This window comes from Uloborus diversus, chromosome 7 (assembly GCF_026930045.1).
Source record: "Uloborus diversus isolate 005 chromosome 7, Udiv.v.3.1, whole genome shotgun sequence".
In the NCBI taxonomy this organism is placed as follows: Eukaryota; Metazoa; Arthropoda; class Arachnida; order Araneae; family Uloboridae; genus Uloborus; species Uloborus diversus.
Genome location: NC_072737.1, coordinates 133585048 through 133610032, shown reverse-complemented (window position 1 = coordinate 133610032; position 24985 = coordinate 133585048). Strand labels below are relative to the sequence as shown.

Here is a 24985-nt window from a genome sequence, read left to right as displayed (position 1 = left end):
ACTGTATTATAAACGAGAGTTCTATAACACAACATGTCACATATTGTCAGGCCACCCTTTGCCGACCACCATACCAGTCTCAACACATTGAGTATAGGAAAATACGGTGTTATCTGCTTTGCATTGCAAGTCACGTAGTGTATCATTATCGTGGTAGTAAAAACACTAGTTTTTTCGAAAACAAAAGTTAAATGATTTTTGCTTTTTTTTTTTTTACTTCTCTATATTTTTAGAGCAAATTATAAGTTTTTTTTTTTTTTACTTTATCATTCAAAGTTGGTTTTGGATCGGAGAAGGTTATATGAAAGAAAACAAGAAGTTCCGTTTAGAACTAAACGAGCCTACTTTCCCGTATACCCACACTAATTTCAAGTACCTGATCAATATTCTCAAAAATAGCTAAAATCGCAAATTGTTTCAAACATATTTTTTAAATATTTTAAGCTGATTTCTAGGAATAAAATATTCTTTACTCATCTTTAAAAAAAAAACGAACAAATAAAATAGCAGCACCTTTAAAACAAAGCAGCTAAAACACTTTTTTTCCATTAAAAAAAATCTTTAGCCGCTTTCAAAACAAAAAAATAATAATTAAAATTAATAAGCTCATTAAATAAATACACAATATCAAAAAAAAAAATCTTTTCTTTTTTTCCCTGTTGCCAAAAATAATTTTTAAAGGAATTTTATTGCACTTACCAAAATAAATAAAAATAAATTTCAACTTAAAAAAATAATTTTCATTGTAAAAAAAAAAAAAAGTCGTCTGCGGATATCTTTATGCAGAAACATAAATGACTTCGAGTTTATTCGCAACTCCAACAAACTATAGGGGCGTTGCAGTCACTGTCTAATGGCGGGTGAAAAAACTAAAACAAACGCACGCCGTAACGTATAAATTGCTTCTAAACTTAGGAAATGACAGAAATTTTTGTTCGCATGTTTGATTTTTTGTCCTTTATTCATTTGAAAAGATTTTTCAAAGTCTCTTGGTTATTCTGAAGCATGTAGAAAGAGATTAGAAATCAAAAAGTATTACCAAAGTAAAAAATTAATGCAGAACACACAGTAAGTTGTTCTGAAGCAGCCATTTTCACGATGTTGAATTCGGAATTCATAAATTTTTGGTTTGCTTCGAACAGCATTTTCATTTTGTACCGTTTTTTCTAAACATTAGTACATATTATGTCCAGTTTCGTGACATTTCCGGCATTTGTTGACATTTTTGTCACATAGTGCACATACGTGACAGACTGTCAAGAGTAACATTTAACACTAGATAATTTATTTCTATGACTATATGATTGGATATCAAAAGAAATTATCATGCATTTAATTCATTCGTCATGGAAATGATTTAACTGATATTCGAAATCTTGTCAAGATACATTATTCTTTCACACAATTTTAAAACCATAACCCTATGAACACCGATAATGACAGCTTTTGCAGAGCAATAAAGTCAAGTTGGCGCGATATTTTAGCGATAAAAATTCCAAACTTTTATTTTTCATTGTTCAAATTCTTAACGTTCTTTCTGGATTTTTCAATCCAGCGATAAATATTTTCAAGAAAATTTATTTGCATACTGTCCATTTCCGTTGGATGCTGTAGTAACAAAGGTTATTCAAATGGGTTTAAAGGTTATTAATGTGGAATCAGGTTAAGAAAAAGAGTAATTTTTCAGCATGGCCCTAGTGTCCAGTCAATTTTGTTAAGTCCGCTTTTTTTCATCGAATTGAAAAACTGATACTTATTCAAATTCACTCAGAACAAGATAAATAAAACGTGTACTCACAGTTTATATCAGATATTTTTGATGTTACGCTGTTGCGAATGACTATTCCAAATGATGAATTACGCAAATAAAAAAATACACATAACAAACTGTTTGTTTTTCCCAAAATGAACACATGGAACGCAATGTTTTAGTTTTTTCGGCAGTTTTGTAAATCTCCGCAAGGTAGCGTATTCGAGCTCTGGAGTTGCGAATTCGTCGAAAACTGAATACCTAAATTAAAACTTAAGAGTGAAAGTAAAAACAAGTCATATCAACAATAATTATTTCACAGTTAAAACCATAGCTGCGGAGTCGGAATCAATCTCATTTTGGGATAAAGGAGTCGGAGACGAATATCCAAAAATCGGAGTCAGTCATTTGTTCTCCGTGTATAATTTTTTGCCAAAGCTTCGGAGTCGAAGTTGGGGAGTCGGAGTCCGATTAATTATCGGGCACAGGAGTCGGAGTCGGAGTCGGGTGCCCCTAAATTCTTGGAGTCGGAGTCTGTAGTTTGGCGTTAAGAGCTGTTTCCAACAAAATTTGTTTGAAGTAAATCCGCCTTCAAGTTTCCCCGTAGGCGCTACTGTTAAGGGGTTTGAACTGTTCAAAATTGAACGGAAAATTGTTCGAATGAAAAAGATATTTTACATACAAGTTTTTCATGAAAAGTTATTTCCTACAAAGTTTGTTTGAAGCAAATTCGCCTCTCTGTTCGGAATTGCTTGAATTTCCCCGTAGGCGCTAATGTTAAGTTTTTTTGAACTGTTCAAAATTAAACAAAAAATAATTCAAAACAAAAAGTGAAATATGGGAATGAGATGTCCTTGCCGAGATCTTTCGAACAAAAAAAAAAGCTTGTTCGAATCGAACTATTCATTCAAAAGTTATTAGGGGGACAGACAGACAGACCGACAGACATACAGACCGACAGACATTTTTCCCCATCTCAATACCCTACTTTCCATTTTTTAATTTTTCGATATTTATTTAATTATTTTATTTATTTTTGACTATTTCCTTGTTTTTTGCCGATATTTTAAATATGCATTAATCCTTCTTTCGTGCTTTTTTGTTCTTTTTCTGACTTTTACTGGGAAAGTAGGCTAAAAACGCAACCAAAGAAACACAAATAAAACCGCAAATAAAATTTTGATTACCAGCGAAGATGCTAGGTATAAAAATCAAAAAATAATTTTTAAAGGTTTCGTACGTGTTAACAAAGACATTTTGATGCTGTGGACTTTCGCTGCTCGAACAGCATATTAACCCGTATTAGATTTTAGTATCTTCGTATTTTTATTGGTGTTAAATATGAGTTTAATGATCTTACTTTAAGTTCTTTTATTCTTGGATGCTAGTTTTCGATGAAAACGTATCTTGGCTCGCATAACGTTAACGCGTAGTTAAATATCTTTAAAATGAATTTCATGACGTCTTAAGATAAAGCGCTAAATATTTCATTTCTTGTTACTTTTTGGCCGAATGCAAAAAGAAATTTTCATGTTTAATTTTACTTAAAAGTAGTCAAATAAGAATGAAATCAAGCTTGTTTTTCTCTTGAGAAACCAACATTGCTTATTGATTTAACTTTGACGTGGCTTGGCATTAATTTTATTCACTTTGTAATCGGCAAATAGCAAGCCAAGTGATCCATTACTTTATGCTGTGACGGTTTTTTCCATTTTAAGCGCATTCTTACTTATTCCATTTTATTTTTTGTCTTACGTTTAAATAGTTTGAGCAGTACGTTCTGCATGATTGCTTGTATTGGGAAAAGTGGTACGACAATGCTGGAACACCTACTCAGATGGAAGACAGGAATGTTCTTTATGAGAACAGGCTATTGGGCTCCCCTCGAATGCGACAACTTCGAGTTCGAAATGATTCCTGCGTCGTGCATGATGACTTCAAGTCCTCCATATCAGAATGCTATGACGTGTATTCGCCCCAAGTTGAAGATACCAGATCATTCGGAGTAATGAATGGAACAGCGTAAGTTTAGTAGATTTTTAAATTATTATCTATATATTATTGTTACTAATATTGCTATTTGATATTAAATAAGGGTTATTTTATTATGAACAAAAAGAATGGCACATGACTAATTCTGAGACTGATTTATTTAACCGAAACAAATAAATTCGCAAGCTAGATCTACATCAGTTTTAACTGGATATAGACAGGCCGACGCATCAGCTTAAGTTTAGCCATTTTTGATCGGATTTTTCATTGTTGCACTGCTAGGGTTACCACAGCAAAGGGTTTATCCAAATTTGCCGAAAATTACTTTTTTTTTTTTATTTCCAATGGCTGGCAGGAAGAAAAGGTTACAAAGAACAAAATAGCAAAAACAAACACAATACACAGAACAAGGAAAAATACAGAAACAATAGGGTGAAATATTTAGCTGCCGATACGCTCTCTTGCTTCCCAATAACGGTCACACAGGCTACGTCTGGAAAGCTGGGTGCAAGTGTGCAGGTGACGAATGTCCATTTCTTCGTTTGAATTGCAAAGGGGACAATTGGGACTCTTCACAATCCTTAAGCGGTAAAGATGTTTTGGTAAACAGTCATGGCCAGTTAAAAGTCGAAACAAAGCCACTGACTCTGCTCTTGGTGCTGAAGGGACAAAATCACGGTTTATAAACCAAGCTTTGTGGTTGCTTCTAGCTTTTAGGTCTTGCCAAAAAAAAAAACTCTTGATTTTTTCCTCATATATAACTTTATTGCATTGAATGAGACTGGCTCATTTGGTAGTTGAATAATAGCAGACCCCCTCTTGGCCAGAGCATCAGCAAGCTCATTTCCTCTAATCCCACAGTGTGCAGGGATCCACTGCAACACCACTTTTATATTCTGCTGCACCAGATCGTTAATGAAACTGCGACATTCAGAAATTTCCTGCGATTTGCAGCTCTTTATCGATGCTATCGCCTCAATAGCCGCTTGAGAATCCGATAGGACAACGCATCCCTTAAGTTTAAAATCACGGTATTTCAACTGATCTAAAGCCAGGTGTATAGCTTTTACCTCTCCCTCGAATGCAGAGGCATATTTTCCAACAGGAATAGAAAAAGAAAAGTGCTCACTGTAGACGCCTGCACCTGCATTTATATGGTCTGCTACTCTTGACCCATCGGTATATATATGTATCCATTCACTTTCGGGGTATTTGGTGTAAATCGTCTCCAGAGCAATGGCCCTAAGAACTACTTGGTCAGTCTCACTCTTTAAAACAGGCTGTATCAAATTTAAATCATAATTCACTGGTTCGTATTCGCATGGGTTTGTTGGTAAAGGGAGCGACTGTAGGTTAGAATTGATGTCATACATTCGTTTTGTATCAAGCGCAAACTGCACAAACCCCTTTTGCGTTTTGAGAGATCTCGGGTGCAACTCCGGTTTCCATTCGTTTCTAAATGGTATTCTTTGCATTTTTTCAAATAAAAGTAGAGTTTTCTCCTCTATGTATGATTTCATTGATCTGAAGTTAATAAATAAAAACAATGCATCCAGTGGTGTTGATTTCACGGCTCCTGTTATTAGGCGGAGTGCTTGGTTATGTATAGTTTCAACTCTGTTCAGGACATGTTTTGATGCAGTGCTCAGTACCTCACAGCAATAGCTCATTAATGGGAGAACAAACGTCCTATAGGTAATTTCAAGCGTATTACGACTACAGCCCCATTTGCAGCCCGCCAGGCGTTTCAATACGTTTAAACGTCTGCATACCTTTTCAACAGTCTTCTCAACGTGGGATTTCCAATTAAGCTTGCTGTCAAAAGTTACTCCCAAATAATTATATTCATCAGTATGGGATAGAATATCCTCTTTAAATTTTATTTCAGGTTTTATTTTCTTATGTGCAAGCGAAAACGTCTGAACAGCTGACTTTGAAGCATTTAAAAACATGTTATTATTATCACACCAACTGGACAATGCCCCCATAGCTCTGTTAAGTGTCTCCTCAATGTTCTTGACTCCATTGCGTTTTTTAGTTTCAGTCCATATGACCAAATCATCAGCAAAAAGAAGGCATTTAATACCTGGAATAGATTTAATCGACTGGATCAAATCATTGATGTAAATGTTGAACAAAATGCAACTCAAAATTGCTCCCTGAGGCAATCCAGTATGAAGTAATTTGTATTTTGAAAAGTCAGTTCCACATCTTACCCTACACAAACGTTGATTGATAAAGGTGAATAACCAATTAAACATATTCGAATGGACGTTCAAATTTTTTAACTTAAGAAATAGTTTTTCCTTCCAAACCAAATCATATGCAGATCTAAAATCGACAAAAACTGCAGTTAAATAGTTGCTTCGATCTAGAGCATCTTTTACATCTTGACTCAATAGAGCCACCTGCTGGTTTGTAGATCTATGTACTCTATAACCTGCTTGTTCATCAGCAAGTAATCCCTTACTTTCAAGGTACCAATTAAGTCTATTAAAAACCATTCTCTCCATCGTCTTACCGAGTACACTAGTGAGGGAAATCGGGCGGTAGTTTTTCAAATCATACTTTATTTAATAAAAAAAATTCACGTGCTGCTAATAATCGCTCGCAGTGAACAATCACCAAACGCGATTACTCGCCAGAAAAGACAACCACTCAAACTAGCGCTCCGATCCAAAAAGGCTGATCTTAAGCTGATGCGCCGGCTGGTATATATAGGGGCCTTAGGAAACAATAGAAAGACTTCAGTTACTTAATCGTTCGTGTCAGAAAATTTTAACGCATGTGCTTGTACCATCCAACAGGTAAATGGCCTGAATCCTAGATGTTTTCTGAATCCTGTGTCTGCATCCTGGAAGACGCAATATAACCATCACCGCACTAAAGTCACTAGAGTACTAGACCATGGACTCGTCAACGTACATAAATCACACCGTTGAGTGAGACTCATCAAGTTGAAAAAGCACAACAAATTGATTTGGCAGGACTCCGTAGGGCTTGTAAAAATGAATCACGAAATTTTTCAACCACTGGGTTTTCGTCTGTTGTTTTGACTCAAGCATCCCGTGTCCTAAAACTACTTCATCTAAACGTTTGTTATTGAGTCGTTGTTCCTGACAAATTTCGAGCGCGTAAGTTCTCTTCCATGGCGATAAATGATGATATTTAAATTGAATGGGGCTGTTTCCTTCAGTCAAAAATACTACTTTTCGGCGCTGAAATTGATAGAATAAACAAAAAAGATAACATGCAGTCACAAAAACTTTTATTTTCCCAACAGATATATTTAATTTAATTTTTTTAATGGTCCGATTTTGGAAATAAGGCGTGGTTTTTATGACGTCACAAGTGTTGTACTTTGGCGCACTGTTCCATTGGCGCACTAAATGTTTTCGCGTTGCTGTCGTCTGCGTTGGCAGATCATGATAGTTTGCGCCGTGCGCTAATGGCATCAGTGAATGGCATTCATCACTTGTGCTGTCATGTGCAGAAGCGTAAAAATTTAATTTCAATCTGCACAACGATTAAAATAACTTCAAAAATACTAACTTTGTCAAATTATTTTTAAAAAATGGTTAAATCCTATGTTTTTAAGCATACTCTTTCAGAAAAAAAAACTTTTATAATTTCGGAAACAACCCCATTCCAAAATACTGTGTTCTTCTCTAATTCCCTGCATAGACTTTCATTTTGATTACCAGCGTCTTCAGCTACGGTTTCGTAACTAGAAGATTTTCACTGTTGCCGTTTAAAACTTGTATAGTTGTAGTTTCATGATTCATTTGTTTCAGTTAAATAAATCAGTAAAAGATTTTAATTTTGTTTTTCTTTATCAAAGTTGCAACATTTTTTATTCTCTTTTATACGCCACATTCTGTACGTCGTTCAAAATTACCGTAAATAGCAGGATACCTTTGACCATGTTAATAATGGGGTTGTTTCCTTCAGTCAAAAGTACTACTTTTAGTCACTGAAATTGATAGGATGAGTAAAAAACATAACATGAACCCAGAAAATAATTTCATTTTCTCAACAGTTATTTTTTAATTAATTTTGTAAAAATGCCCGATTTCGAAAACAAGGCGTGGTCTTTATGACGTCACAAATGATGCAATTTGGCGCATCTTTCTACAGCGTTTCCACGTTATGATAATCAAGAAGCGAAATAAATATTGCGCTCTACACTTGCTATCAACCATATCGTTGCCAATACACGTGAATAAAGATCCGAATTAAATATTTTGCTCTGTGTATGGCAACATTGAATGGCATTTCATCATTTGTGATGTCACACGACAGAAGCGTAAACAATGAAAGCGCACCGATTTAAGTAAATTTTTAAAAATATTAAATTAAAATAAATTATTTAAAAAATCGTCAGATCCTATGTTTTTAAGCATGCTCTTTCAGAAAAAAATACTTTTAAAATTTTGGAAAAGACCCCATTCCTTTAAAATGGTTTTATAACTATTATTTCTTTATTTTCGGTTACTTTTTGATACTGTACAAGTTTTTCTTCAGTTTTATGCCCTTCAATACAATCAGATAAAAAAAGAAAAATTGTTGATAAAAGTAACCTTGAATGACAGAACACAGTCACGAAAGAGACTGTAATGAAGACAGATTGAAGACCGCTTTTAATGAGAAGAAAATTCAATTTTGTTTTAATTTAGATGGACATATTTTACTGAGCGCGAGCTTGGCGGTTCCAGCCACTGGGGACTTCTAGCCACATACAGTGGAGCTGGATCATACGCGGACTTAGGCACCAGTTCGAGCCAATCCAAAGAAGTAATGGCGTTTCTTAAAGAAAATCTTTGGATATCAAGAGCAACAAGAGCAGTTTTCCTTGATTTCACAGTATATAATGCCAACTTGAACTTATTCTGCATTGTCAAGTAAGATAATCTTAAACATTTTAATAGTGCCATAAATAAGTCTTATTAATCAATTTTAGTTATATTCATTAAGTTTCTTTAACTGTCTTTTTAAATTAGTATGCATCTGTTATTTGCTACAAAAAAAATGTAATTATGAATAAAAAATATAATAAAAAGTAACCACACTTTTCAGTCGCATCACGCACAGAAATAATATCTTTAATTAAACCAATACCTTTTCACAGAAAAGTAAACTAAGAAATAACAACGTCAAAGAGCACAAATTGTAGATTACTGCAAACACGTGTTTCGGCGTCACAAGGAACGCCTTTTTCAATGCAAAAGAAATGAGCTCATGGAAGAAGGGGGTTTTTTCTTTCTTTTTCTTTTTCTTTTTTCTTTTCTCTTCTTAGTTTAAAGCTTAATTTTTGTGATTTCTTTCAATTTTTTAGATCTAAATGTGTCACTTTCAGTGCCTTTTTCATAGATTCTGCATGAGCTTCATCTATTAGCTTTACACTTGACTAGTTAAAGCGTAAAGTCGCTTTCTTGCAATACATGACTAAACTGCTATGCCTTAAAAGAAAAATCCTTGTACGCCTACAGCACCTGTACATAATTTTCATCACAATTTATGCTTTATTAGAGAGTTGCAGTTCAAGAAAGAAAATGAATCGCTCTTTAAATACAAAATTAACGCTCCTGTTTTGTACATACTACACAGAAGTTACATTTCGACAAACCAATATTTTATTGTCTTTTAATATTTTGTTTACCATACATATATTCTTTTACTTCCTTTTGCAAAAAAGGAAGTATTGTATTCGCGAAAAAAATTTCACTCAAAATTCGGCTTTAATTTACATTTTGCTCACCCCCGAATTAATGTTGAGTTTTTTTTTTTTTTTTTCAACCCGACCACACGCGGATAAGTGCCTAAGAACGTATAGACACCCGAAATATCCATTTTGACATTCCCCGAGTTAATTACAACGACTTTTCTCGTGACGTCCGTATGTACGTAAATATGTGTGTGCGTAGGTGCGTATGTACGTCGCATAACTCAAGAATGGTGTGTCCTAGAAAGTTGAAATTTGGTAAGTAGTCTCCTAGTGGGGTCTAGTTGTGCACCTCCCATTTTGGTTGCATTCGGGTGTTTCTAAAGGGATCTTTTGCCCCTTTTTGGGGGAATTGTAAATTTCGATGTATACTCAAGTGGTGTTATAAAATGGCGGACACTTGGCGATATATCGCCAATCTTTTAGTCGCCAAGTTGGCGATTTTTTTTTTTTTTAATCTGGTTTTAATTTGGCCACAGGTGGTGATATTTAGAGAGTAAACTCGTGAATCACATAAAAATTGCCAATGACGGGAAAATTACATTAAAATTGGAGTAAAAGGAAGTCGTGTGCTGCACACATCAGTTCGTTTCTTTTAAGTAGTTCAACCCTATCGTTTTCCCCTGTAAAACATACATTTACTAATGTCTATCTTTTTAGTATTTTTAGATCATTTAGGCTTTTTCTACATTATTTGTTTCTTCGCTTCTAATTAGTATGTTCTAGAACTGCGACATTGAGTCGATACTTTCTAAACATAGACGTTTTCACCGCAGATGTTTGAAGTTCAATATTCTTTTAACAACGACGATTTTATGCTCGATATTGTATAGTTGACGCAAAAATTTACATTTAAAAAACTTGTAATATTTTATGTCGTTGAAGAATTTAATAATATTTGAATAAATTTTATGTTTTAAATATGTTTTGACGCATTTTTGAGTTTCAATTCGAAATAAATCTCTTAGAACTCTTATTTATTCTTATATATTTTTTTCCCGCGTAAGCAAAAAGAATAGTATTTACCAAAACATTACCAATTTTTCTAATTAAGTCGCATTTATGATTAAACTCATTTTCTGCTTTCGTATTAATCATAGGGAAAACTAAAAAGTTACGAAATGATTCGTATTAATGGGGTTGTTTCCTTCAGTCAAACGTACTACTTTTAGTCAATGAAATTGATAGAATGAGCATAAAAAACAACATGGACCCAGAAAATACTCTCATTTTCCCAACAGTTATTATTTAATTACTTTTTAAAATGTCAAATTTTGAAAACAAGACGTGATCTTTATGACGTCACAAATGATGCAATTTGGCGCATCTTTCTATCACGTTTCCACATTATGATAATCAAGAAGCGACTTAAATATTGCGCTCTACGCTTGCTATCAATCATATCGTTGCCAATACACGTGAGTAAAGATGCGAATTAAATATTTTTCTCCGTGAATGGCAGCAATGAAAGGCATTTCATCATTTGTGATGTCACACAACAGAAACGTAGAAAATAAAAGCGCACCGATTTAAGTAATTTTTTAAAAATATTAAATTTGAACAAATTAATTAAAAATAAGTCAGATCCTATATATTTAAGCATGCTCTTTCAGAAAAAAATACTTTTGAAATTTTGGAAACGACCCCATTGTTGTGCTGTTTCAACGTTTTGTATTTTGAATATTATTCGTCAGTTTTTTATTCCTTTGTGTTACTGAATTTAAAAATGGGGAATTTTAACTAATTGATTTCTATTACAATTATTACTGTTATCATTAGCTCTGACAGTTCAAAAATCTTAATTATAAATTAATAATTACATTCTGAGAATGCACTTCTCCTTTAAAATTATTTGTCAATTTCAGTAAATATCATTGTAAAAAGTTGATGTTTCAAAACATTATTATTTCAAAACATTGATGTTTTTGGATGATTCATCGATACCACCGAGGTTTTGAATTTTAGCGTCCATGTTTTGCCATCGATGTAGCAATCTGCATTTAAAACCCGTGATACATCGATACCTGTGTATAACAATACTGTCTATAACAATAAACCTGTCTATAACGATATTTTCCTTGGTCCCAGCAAAATTTTAGCATCAATAATCAAACTGTCTATAACGACAGCCAGTCTGTATCAATACTTTTTTCAGGTCCTAACAGTATCGTTGCAGATGGGTTTTACTGTAGTTCGCTTTTGAAAGAACGAAGGGAATGATTTCCGTAAAAGTTGTTTCTTTTCTAAAACAGTGCCAATGCAGAAAAAACAACCTCTACGCGCTTTATCGCTGTTTTGCGTTTAACTTTTACAATGCAGTCCAAAATGCAATCCAAAATAAAATACGTATAATTTGTAATTTCTTCATCCAATATATGATTTCTTTAACTCATTAGATAAAAAATATAGTGTTATCATCGCAACTTTATCATATTTTTAACAAAGTTATGCGATATTTACATTAAAACTTTCTTTTTGACAGAATTGTATTCGAGTTTCCTGCAACAGGTGGTATGATTCCATCTTGGAGCTTCAGAACTGTTAAGCTTCTTCGATATGTTACCACCAGTGATTACTTCATTTTCATTTGTGAAATCATATTTACTGTATTCGTTGTGTATTATTTGATTGAAGAAATACTGGAAGTAAGTATTTTGAAGTAGTTTCAATGTTTCAAAATCGTAGGAGTAATATCAGGTATAAAATATGTTTACATTATTCCTTTAAAAACGATAAAAAAAACTTTGGGATGCATTTTATACTTTCAGATTAAACGAAACAAGTGCAAGTACTTTAAAGATTTCTTCAACATTCAAGACATTTTAGTTCTAATTGTAAGTATGACATTATTTAAATTTTAAGCAACATATTATCACTGAAAAAATAGTCATCGACTACATTTCGCAAGCTTTCAAAAAACTAATACATCTTCATGGCTTCAGTGAAATGTAACAATGTTTAAATTGAAACTATATTAAAGAGAAACGACGTAAGAAGGAGAAGTAATTTTTCATGAGTTGGACGAAATAAAGCTTGAAAGTCTTTGTGATTATCCTGTATTTAATGTTTGTCTAAAAATAGCTTATGCTACAACTTTAATTTGATGAAGCTTAATTTTTCCTTCTTGTTCAATTTTGAATTACTGGTGCTTCAATCAATTAATTGAATAAAATGCTTCATTTGTTAGATATCATATATTTTATGTCCATCTTGTGTTTCACCGTATCGTCCAAAACATCATGTTTACATATTAAAAAATCCAAAACTGCTAGTAGTAAAGCTGCAAAATATTGTTACACGTGTTTCAGAAATACACAAGATCCCCTTTTTCAATGAAAGAGAATATAACTAGGTGAAAATAGCAAACCGTTCCTTAGAAAAACTTCAAATTTTCTATAAAGTTACGAAAAAAATTTGCATAAAAACTTATGAAAAATTAGTGAAAGATATAGTGATAAATTCTAGGAAAAACCAAAAATAAAAGTACACATAAATAACAAAAAGGAGTACAAAATTTTAAAGAAAACAAGTACAGAAACTTATTTGTTAAACAAATAGGGCTTCAAGTAGAATGGCCAGTAAATTGTCACTTAAGCATAATTTAATTTTCAGATGCTTATAATATCGTTTCAAAATAGTGAACTTTTGTGGGGGGGGGGGTTCAGACTTTTTGAGGAGTTTAAATGAAAAAAGGAATAGGAACCCAGAAAAATTAACGCGTCTAACAAGTGAACGAATACAAAATTTTCCTGTAGTTTTCATTTTCGAATTGTGCAAAATTGAGTTACTGTTGTGAATTCATCCAAAAAATCACTTTTGAAATCTTATTTAAAATACAAATACAAATTGTTCATTCACTAGAGTTTGTTCATTCACTGCTCGGGCTGCAAAATGAAAGCTTCTTAAAAATGAAGACCAGAAGGAGAGGATAATAAATGCATTTAAACTACATGTGAAGTTGAAATCCAGACTACGCTCAAAAATGAAATCATAACTAAAACTGCCATAACAGTTAAACGCTTTGGTACTACAGCATATAAATTCGAAACTCATTGAATCTTTCTTTGTTTATCTGACATGCGATTTAGATTTCTTAAGATTATTTTCTCTATGATATATCTGAACCATCTTATTTATTAAAAACTGAGTATCTTTGTATGCACGCACCGCTACTCATGGTGAACGACAGAAAGCTGGGAATCGAACCAGGTATCGACAGACTCGTAATTTTGCACGTAATTGCACGAGCCGACGTAGGCGGCTAGTAATCAGTTAAAAAGTGTTTTCTTCTTGCAATTGTAGGTATCTTTCTTGTGCATCGGGTTCAGCGTATATCGCAACATGGTCATGGATGGCTTACTCGAGGAACTTCTGAGTCAACCTGACGTCTATCCAAACTTCGAGTTCTTGGGATATTGGCAGACACAGTTTAATAACTTAGTCGCCCTGACGGTGTTCCTTGCATGGATCAAAATTTTCAAATACATCAGTTTCAACAAAACGATGACTCAATTGTCTTCAACTCTTTCAAGGGTAATTTTTCCTTTATGTTACGCAATAGTTTTTTTTTTTTTTTTTTTTTTTTTTGTGTGTGTGTGTGACGATAAGTTAAAAGCTTCAGCCACGGTTTCACGAATAAACTGTCAATAAAAATAAAACAATACGTTATTCATTTTTTAATTTAATCAGCCTTGAACTTAAACTCTAATACTATTCCATCATAAATTATTCGCTAATATTTTGTGGCAAACTGGAAATGTCTTACTATGTAAAACTCTGAAAACCAGGGGGTAAAATGGAAAGTTTGTTAGGCAAGGTGGAGTGTTTAAGATAACTTTAAACTTTACAATTTTTACAAAGGGTAAACCATAAGTAGTGGAATGTTTTGCAAAGTGAAGTTGTTAAGATCACTTACTTTTTTCAAAATGAACAAATAGGAAATTTGTTTTGAAAATTACGGTACACAAAGAAAGAACAATATATTTTATAATAAAAATTTTCCCTAAATTGTTATTTTATACTTTCGACAACAAATTTGTACCTTTAAAAAAAAGGTGGGAATTTTTCCCTTCTTTTTTTCATGGGGCAAAGTGAAAAATAAAATATTTTTCCAATAAAATATTTTCTATTCGATTGTTAAAGATATTTTTGATAGAATAAATGTGTAAATATAAGAATGAATGAAGAAATGAGAATAAAATGAAACAATAAACGAATAAACAAGTACATAAAGAAGTCATTACATGAGAAAAATTAAATGAATGAATAAAATAGCGAATGAAGACGAAAACAAGTGAATTAATGAACAAATAAGGGATTTTTAAATGAAGGAATGTGAATAGAACAACTAATTAACTAATACGTAAATCATTTTATAAAAGATTGAATAAGTAAATGTTTCATTTTTTCCCATTCACTTTGCCCCGCATGCACTTGCATAACTGCACAAAGCATTTGAAATACAAATAAACTTACTATTAAGCAAATCAATATTGCACCGTATATTAGTAGGTATCAATTAATATTTAAAATGATAATAAAAATAACTTTATCATTTAATAATAAGGAAAATAATTTTTGTCTTAAGACAAAATATTACAGTATGAGTATCAATTTTTGAAAATTCCTTGTATTATCATATTCATTTATTTTCTGGGGTATTTTTTTACTTGACTGGAATGGACTGCATACGTTACTACATAGTTGAAGTATTACTAGGCAGATGGCACTAAAAGCAGAGTAAACATTTGAACATTTCACTTTGCCCCGCTGTTTCACTTTGCCCCATATTCCCCTACATACCTCATGTGCCCAACTGCATCAAGACTGTTACTGCAATCAGATTTCACTGAGTGGCTCTACACAAAATACATCAATCTTGTGTTGCTTCACAAAATAGGCAAAACTCATCTCCTTGTAACGGTTATTTTGAGTGTTGCTATGATACCTTCCTTTTCTCTGTTCTTTTTTTCCCCCTTTCCCTTCCCTTTTTCCTTTCCTTTCATCTTTTCTCTATGCTTATGTACCCTGATAGTGTCCAACCACGGATTGTATGGAATTTTCAAACGTCCAGATAAGACGAATCTATCTGAGTGAGGGGGGAAAAGTAAAAATTTGATGCTGGTATTCCGCTCATTTGAATGAAACTCTGCTTCTGCAAAAGCTGGCATCACTAAAAAGTAATAGATTTGTCCATTTGCGGCTGTAAAACGGATGTTTGTCTTTCCATACAATCCGTGGTCAGACAGTAACAGTCCATGTTGCCCTCCTTCCAGTCCTAATAAATACAGGGGCTTATGCATATGCAACCTTTTCTATTTTTTGTTTTAAATGTAAATTCACACGATCTTTTAACATTTTTTATTTACTGGCTAAATAAAATAGCAGTTTTGGCTTTTGTGAACAGTTTCACTTCAAATATTTAAATGTTCTTTTAATGATTTGCTACCAAATAAACAAAACAATGTATTCTTTCAATGTCAGGAGGAAAACGGACTGAACCTCATTGACATATTCAATATGGCAGAATGTCTTAGTTGCCAAGTTAGGTTTGGCGCGACTGCAGTTTAACTGGCTGTTTATTTGACCTTGTAGTTTTTACAAGACCTTACTTTCATGGTGCAACCAATACAAATTGCATGCTTATTCACTTCAAAAATATTGACTTTAGTTTTACTTCAGGAAGTGGACTCAAGTAAATTTTTCTGAAAACAAATTTTCGGAAACTATGATGAAACTCGAACCTTCCCCTCCCTTTCCTGTAAAAACTCATGCATACAGAAATCATTGAAATCATAGAAAAAAAACTGTTTTAAAATGTTTTTTTCCCCAGTTTTTTTGAACGTATTGCCAGCAGAAAATTTTCGGAAACAAAAACCCAAAATTTTCGAAATTTTCTGAAATTTCGGATCACAAACACCCCTGTTTTACTTTTTATTTATCGGTGTTTTTTTTTTTTTTTATTGTTTTTAGTGTTCAAAAGATGTTGCTGGATTTGGTATTATGTTCTTCATTGTGTTCTTTGCTTTCGCTCAACTCGGCTATTTGCTTTTTGGAACTGTCGTTAGAGATTTCAGCACATTTGCCAAAGCCGTGTAAGTTTTTTTTTTTCCTCCATTGAACGGTTTATTAGTTACATTGTTGGCCATTTTAAAAACTTCTTTTGCTTTTTAGGTTTACTCTTCTGAGACTTATTCTTGGTGACTTCAACTTTTACGAGTTGGAAGCCGCAAATCGAATTTTAGGTCCAATTTACTTCCTTAGTTATGTGTTCTTCGTATTTTTTGTGCTAATGGTAAGGAATTAAAGTCATGTTCTTACTTAAAACTTTTGTTAATTTAACTAGTAGTATTTGAATGCTCGTTTTTGACAAAATACCTTACATTTGCTGCAATAAAGTTATGGGGAATCTGACAATATTAAACATTAAGATTTCTCACTCGTGAAAAATTTTTGTGGCATTTAATACAGTGCTGTGGAGTTTGAGTCGGAGTCGAAGAGTCAGAGTCGGACATGCCGACTCCGACTCCGGGCTTCTTTTTTTCTTTCCTTTTCACAGACTCTCCTTGCATTTTTTAAAAACTGACTACCAACTGGTCCGATTACATGCATGAAAAGATACTAATGAGAAAATAACTGCCATTATGGCAATCATCTAGCTTGAGTGCTTACCGAGCTTTCTGTAGCCGTCCCCTAGTTTGCTTGCTTTTTAACTCAACTAATAGCAACTGTCAGCAAACGGTTTTGTTGCCTAACATTTTCAAGTAATCACTTTCAAATAAAAATAAAAATATAGTGTTTTGTTCGATCTCCGTTATAAAATAGTAAAAGAAACGTAACAAATTAGTAAGTCGAGGCTAAGGTTGCGTAGCTAAGGTTGAAACGTTTAAGGGTGATCGGCAAATTCAAAGAAGTTCCGGTGTGAAAGCACGAATCCAAAAGATTCGATGAAATAATCTAATGTTTTTTTCTTTATTAAGACTATTTCTATAAGCTTGGTTCTCACTAAAAAGTATGGAACAAAATAAGTGTAAATGATTTCTTGTTTACAACACTCAATAATTGCAGTTAATCTTAAAATCTTCATATTAAGGTTAATTCTAAAGCAGTCAATAAAATTAAATTTAAAAATTTAACGAATAAGAAATACAGGTATAGTAAAAGCTATTCGTACAAATTTGTATACCGCCGCATTTTGTGTAAAATTAGCTCCTGACGTATATGTGCCCTATTTTCGTTGAAATTTTATTGATAAAATATAATTTAAAATATTTTCGCGAAAATTTTCAGAATTAAAATATTTATATTTTTTATAAACTCTGAAATTAACTTTGGGTGTCATCTACCAGATGGGTGTCACCCGGAGCAAACCACCCCCTATCAAGAACTTGGATTTAGAAAAGAAGCTTTTTTTCTCTCAAGTTACAGCTTTCAAAAATTGAAAGCACACGATTTGATCAATGTCTATTTGTTAAACATTAAAGAGGGGCAAATTACTGATAACCCCTTTTCAAATTTTTTAAAAGAGATTTTTAAGTCATCTCACTTTTTAAATCGTAACTATTGGAAAATTTGATTTTTAAATTGAATTTCTAAAGTTGCATGCATCTTGGGTTTACAATAAAAAACAAAATGCGAAATTTTCATAAAAAGGAATTAATATTTAAATCTCTGTTTAGAGGTTTTCCCCCTTCCCCTGAAGGGAGAGAGGAGTTGAAAAATACAATTAAAAAAAATTTTAAAAATCCTGAGTCGGAGTCAGAGTTGGGCGTTTCAAAATTCAGGAGTCGGGGCCGGAGTCGGCCATTTTCCTTCCAACTCCGCAACCCTGATTTAATATCAGTAATAGCTTAATCCATTATCTATCGGGGTTTTTTTTTTTTTTTTTTTTTTTTTTTTTTACCGGATCAATCCATGTTTTCAATGGAGGACACTGTAAGGACGACTATCTGTATCAATACCTTAATTTCACAGAATTCGAAACGAATAATGATAAAGAGAAGGTCGATTTACTTCAAACCCAGCTCACTTCAGATTATTTCTATCCGTAAATAATACTGCTAATTTAGGAACGGGGGAAAAAATGAAGTGGTTATCAGAATTTTTTTCCAACGAAGAAAAATAATGTTTTAGAAAGTATAATTGGGTAGAGCATGAAACTTTTTTTTTTTTTTTTTTTTGTCTCTCCTGTAAAATTTATAAAAATGGACTGAGCTGGTTTTGATACTAAGCGCTTCTATAACAATTTTCTTACTTTAAGCTATTGAACTTCAGCTTCAGATTAAATTCAACAACTTAAAAACAAAGTATATAAAATAATTTAAATTTTTTGTTTTAATTACATTTCTTTTTTAATTTCGTTTTTTTTTAAAGATAAATCAAGAAATTCTGCTGTAAAAAAAAAAAGAATTTAAGATAAAACACCTATTTAACGCAGATACTCTTCAATTTTTTTTAATCACTTTCTTCCATTAGCTATTAGTTATTCTTAATTATGTATTTAAAATGCTCAACATTTCATGCATTAAATTTCAGAATATGTTTTTGGCCATCATAAACGATACTTATGCAGAAGTTAAAGCAGAGATCGCTTCACAGAAAAATGAATTTGAAATAGCAGATTATTTCAAAAAAGTAAGCTATACTTAGAAAATAACATTATCAATTCCAATTTTAGAAAAAGTTTTTGACTACTTTTTACAGCGTTTATTTACTTTCAGGGATTTAATAATGTCATGGGAAAACTTGGAAAACGAAATCAGCTCTTAGACTTGCAAAATGCTTTGAAATTGGCAGATGCAAATGGCGATAATAAATTGACTTTTGAAGAAGTTCGTCAAAAATTACGTCAGTAAGTTCTACTCTCTGGATATTCCTCATTCTAATAGACTAAATGTAATGAAATGCATGGTTTCAACGACACTATTAAAATACCTCATATTTTAAACGTAACTATGAATTTCTAGTTCATAGATTTGTTTTAACTCACTGTTAAATCTTGAATTACTTTCTTATCCTCATATATATAGTAGTCAATTCACCGATCGAGTAACGCTCTAGACGTCATCAACAATTCAAATGTAAAAGCAATTTTCACCCGTCATATCTTAACGGGTAATTTTCTAATATTGTAAGAAAAATTAATCACCTTACCACCCTACGGTTTTCAACAATAGTCACCATCAAAAAATGCATAAAAGAAAAAGTATTTCTACTGCATAGGCTTAAAAGTTGATAAGTCATTATATCTTCAGTTAAGTTCATCATTTATTAATTAATTCTTTGGCTCATGATGATCGTAAACCACTAATTATGACTAATTAGTCAAATAAATATTTCATAAGTAAAATTTCAAACATACATAGTAGTTTATAATCAACTACAATAAATTTTTAGAGCGAAAACGTCTGCAATATTTTAATTAGGGCATAATAATTTTAAGAAAATGTATACCGATTTATAACATTTCAATTTTAGGCTTGTAACATGCGAGCCTCTCAATTAAGGAAGTGTTAGTGGGGGGGGGGGGCCTTTAAAGTTACATTCAAATTTAAAAAAGAAAAAAAAACGAAAATGAGCCGAAACTTTTTGTTACACATGTTGTTTAAAGTAAACGAAATAAGATTTACTAAGAAGTGATCTTTACAAAAATTTTAACCCTATACTATATTCCGAAGAAAATTAGCGTCGATTATTCTTTATGTAAGATCTATCTTATTTCAGACAGATTAGCGATTTATTTCTCTTTACACAGAAATTTTGCACTACTAACATTATTTTACGTATAACGTTTCGTTTTGCATAACTTTTTCTTTCTTCCTTTTCCTATTAGGCAAAACTTTACCGATATGGAAATAGAAATGTTATTCGCAAAGTACGACCTCAATAACGATCGAGAATTAGATGCGGATGAAACTAAAATGATGCTGGCTGATTTGGATGGACAGCGGCTTGAAATCGATCGCCAAATTAAGAAGTCGGAAAACAATGATTCGCCAAATGCTACCAACGCCGTCGCTATGGCATCTCTCGTTTCGCAACAAGATTTCAATGGGTGAGTAAGCAAAAAGGGAATTTCATCCCTAAACGCGACGACAAAATGTTCCCTGTTCGAGAATTTTAGCGAACAATAGAAAATAGAGTTTCAAGAGAAAAAATAATAAACAGAAAAAAGAAAATTCATCCTAAATTTTGGAATTTTTCTTTCTTTAATGAAATTTTTTTTAATTAATTTTTGTAATTATTTATTTTATTTTAATTTGTGAAATGATATTTTTGATCAATGGAGAAATATTCAATAAGGTAATGAATACAAGCTTTGAAACTTTTGAAAATTTCATAAAACTGACACAAAATCACATATTTCAAAATAAATTGTAATGAATATCAAACATTTCTACAAATTGTTATTTGGGAGAAAATGTAGCATTCCATTGGCTTCTAGGTTTTTTTTTCTCTCTCTTTCTCTTTTCTAGAATCTAGAACGTCCATAAAACGAAAAAATAATATTTTTGTTTACGAACATTCATTTAGAATAAATTCATTTTCCCGACTCTTAGTTTCGAACTAAATGAATATTTAATATTTTAAGTATCCTTCCAAACGTTTCATATTGTTTGAATTTATATAATTCTACGTTTTGGCGAGATAATTTTGCATTATCTCTCCTTACCTAGTGCCTTTAACGCCTGCAGACATTAAAGTCAAACTGTTAACAAAATACAAAAATGCAAAGAATCTTAAAATGTTTTCTTTCTGTATTACAGCGATTAACTCGTAACTTGACAGCAGAAAATGCTGAAGTTCTCTATATCTCTATTCAAACAAATCACACTTAACATCCTCTTGGAGTAAATGTCACGAGAGACTAATTAGCTTAACTTCCTTTCCTTTTCTGGGGTCGTTTATCGTCTAATTTTTGTTTGAATTTTTGTCTTACTGATTGAGACATTGCAGTCACGCTTAAAACGTGAAAAACGTTCCATGGTTTCACTCGATTTGGAGCGATTCATGCCGAAACCAAATCAGCATCAATTTCTGTTGGTATCCATTTGTATACTTTTTGAGCAATCACGAATTGCTTATTATTTTCACTTGACCGTTGAATGGCGTCCGTCCTTTCATTTTATTTTTTCTATGCTTATAATGCAGGTGTCCATGTACCTCGGAATCGAATTATTTTTTTAACGACCCTCTCGACTTTAGACATTCCATTTTACGCGAAATCAGTATCCAGCACAAAACATCTAGCATCTAGCAAATAACATCCAGTATCCAGCAAATAACATCCAGCTCCTTGCATTCATTTAAATTTTGACTTATTGAATTCAAATCATGGTTTCGATAAAAGCCCTTAGTAGAAACAAGAAACACACCGAGTAGGGTCCTATTGCAATTCGTAGTTGCGAAAAACATAGTTTGAATTCAATATCTCAAAATTCAAACTAATGCCTGTTACTACTATTCACGCTTAAAAAGAAGTTCGGTATAGCTCCCTACCCTTTAAAAACGATTTTCGTTAGATTCCTTGTGTTGGTATTTTAATTAGAGCTCCTATAATGTCATGTTCGCACACATACACACACACTTGTACCGCACGCGAGCAGACGAACACAATTTCCAAGAATGTTCCACAGCCTTTAAAAATGTATAAATGCGTCAAAGTTCAACAACACATTTCATGACTTTTTTTTTCCTATAAACTCTGAACACGGAAGAAAAAATTAAATTTTCTACACTCTCGTTTTCTTTCATAGGTTTCTTCGAAATTGTACTTTCTAATAATAAAAAAAAAGTATTAGCTACATGGAAGTATTCCTGAAGTTTCTTTTCGTCTAGAAATACATATAGTTGTATTGAAAATTAATGCTTTAAAACTTCTTAGAGACATAGGGGTTTTTTTTTCTTTCTTTTTTTTCTCCCCCCCCCCTCCAGGATTATCATTCAAAAATAAATATTGGCTTTCTCAAATGCTTATACTTCGCAATAATTATCTTACGATAGCTCAAACGGCAACAAAAGTTGTTGTATTTAAAATACCAGACGTAATTTTTTTTTTTTTTTGTTTATTTCAGAAATTAAGCTTGCACACTTCATCATTACCACCGTCATGTTGTAAAATAAGCATTCAATTTTGACTTTTCTTCAAACAAGAAAAAAGTAGAGGAAACAAAGCCAAAGGATTTCGCAAAAGGGATTTTTTGGGCTTTAGGGAAAAATAAATCTGAACAGCCCCATTGGAACAGCAGTGTGGAGCTATGTGGTCTGTTTTTATGAGTATTGAAAACGCTTTCAAATGATTTCATAGCATTTATTTCTTTGGGATTGAGAAAATGGAATTGAATGCAAATGAGTACGTTGTTTCTATGGATACAAGCGTCAGTACTGTCCACAGGTAAAATGTTTTGCGAAATGTTTAAAGAATGTACAAAACTGTTTTTTTTTTTTTTTTTTTTTTCAATATGCACGAGATTTTCATACATTTGTCTCGAATGAAAGCCTCATTTTGCCGTGGCAAAGTATCACGCAGCAACCGCAAATCCCCCCCCCCTCACCCACCTTTTTTTTGTCATTTATTGTAAGTACTTTAGCTTTATTTTACAAACTTGCCTATTTGGGCTCTACTGAAAACGAAGCAAGAAAAAAAAAACGTCAAATTTCAACATTTCCCTATTGTTAGCAGGTGGGCCCACCAAGAGGGATCGTGGCGCCGACTGTGCCTTTGAAATTTTTAGGAGGGTGTTTTCAGGGGGGGTTTGGGGGGGGGGGCTCTCATTTCATGGAGGATGAAGTATTTGGGGAATGTGTGCCATTCTGCCGTGGTAAGCACAAAAGTCGCGTTTGCACTTTTTGACAAAATTGAGTTATTGTCACCAGGTGGTTTTTGTAATGTATTTTACCTCAATACAATGTTTTGTGGTCAGTTGAGAATGGAAAATATTTTTAAAAAATCTGAAAACGTGGCAACTGAACCGAAGTGCAAAATTTTATAAAGCAACTAGCTGTACCCGACGCACGTTGCTACGCCAACAAAAAAATACATCATTATACTGATTTTCATGACAATCGGTTGAACGGGGCAGAAGTTGCTACTCTGCAGTGCCACCTGGTGGCGAGTGGCTTCAATGAGCATATTATGCACTTTCTCCGTGGAAAAATACATATATATAGCAATTTTCATAATAATCGGTCCAGATATCAAGTGAAGCCGTGACTATACTCAAATTTTGTACTCACGCAGTTTGCAAGATCAATCAATCGCTAAAAATATCAAATAGAAAAAGTTTTAAATCCCCCCGTTGCATGAAAAGCCATAAAACAATAAAGAAAGAATTTATTTGTTCAAACTCAAGAAAAATGGCAACAGCTAACTTCTTATCAATGAGATCTTTCACGCGAATTAATTTCTGCAGCCGATAATTTTATTCGTATTTATCCAATGGATTGTGACTTAAATTGGAATAAAAAAGAAACTAGCGATCGGTTTTTTTTTCCGAACTGGTCTATAAACATTCCCAGTACCAAAAATAACAAACTGTGAAAGTTTCAGCCAAATCTGCCGGGTAGTTTTTGAGTTCATGGATGACATACAGACAAACATTCATTTATATATATATAGATGTCTCAGTTTGAGCTCGACTGCAGATACTACTTTTGTGCTTAGAGCAGCAGCAATGCTCTTGGGGGGGAGGGGGGAGGGCACTCCTGTTGTTAGTATGAAATAAAAAATGCGTTTCTTCCAATATTTCATTTCTGCAGATGCTTCACTTAACTTTCCCACGGCATTATTGTTGTTTAATCAATCTTGATCAATTTACAAAAATAAGGGGATGATTCCGTTGTATGTTGTTTTGATCCTTCAAGTTTGTCTTCTTTTTTTTTTCTCCTACTAACTGAATTTTACATATATAGCTCAATCCATTTGCACGGGTGTGATATTTTTACGCATATATTTGCAATTTATTCCCAGAATTTTAAACTTTGGCTTTCAATTGTGATGTATCCGAATATAAGGATTAAGGAACTGCTTTGTATCATGGTATGAGGTATCAACTTTCCGACAAAAAATTTTGACTCTTGAAAAATAATGATTTGTACGTGTTGCGGGTGTAACTGTAAAGTTATTCTTCCGTGGATAGGTAAACTGCAGTATCTGTAGAAATGAGTTTTCCGAGATTTGAAAAAACGCGTTTTGGATTTAATACTAACAATAAAGAAATGTTGGGTTTAGAAGTTTTTTTCGCCTTTTTTTTCTCAGCGGAAACCAAATAAGCAAGCTTGTACAATAAAGCTAACATACAATAAATGACAAAAAAAAAAGAAAAATTTGCAATTTCTGCTTTTTACTTGCCCACGGCAGAACTATCAGTTATCATTTATTGTATTCCTTCTTTCTTTTTTTTTAACTTGCCATTATTATTTTCTAATTTACATCAATTTATATTAATGTTACTGTTTTTGTACAGTGAAACCTCCGAATAGCGGACAGTCAAGGGACCAGAAGTTTTGTCCGTTATTGGGAG

General features: G+C 32.8%; 1 protein-coding gene across 1 annotated transcript in view; it reads left to right on the top strand.

Annotated features, from left to right (window-relative positions):
• LOC129225541 (polycystin-2-like) overlaps positions 1–24985 on the top strand; it is a 47789-nt gene that overhangs the window by 11973 nt on the left and 10831 nt on the right. Inside the window, exons 4-13 of the mRNA XM_054859982.1 lie at positions 3516–3772; positions 8419–8643; positions 11947–12109; positions 12233–12298; positions 13767–13997; positions 16437–16558; positions 16638–16758; positions 18999–19097; positions 19184–19314; positions 20296–20517. Of these exons, the coding sequence (XP_054715957.1) occupies positions 3516–3772; positions 8419–8643; positions 11947–12109; positions 12233–12298; positions 13767–13997; positions 16437–16558; positions 16638–16758; positions 18999–19097; positions 19184–19314; positions 20296–20517 (1637 nt within the window). The remainder of the gene's footprint in view (positions 1–3515; positions 3773–8418; positions 8644–11946; positions 12110–12232; positions 12299–13766; positions 13998–16436; positions 16559–16637; positions 16759–18998; positions 19098–19183; positions 19315–20295; positions 20518–24985) is intronic.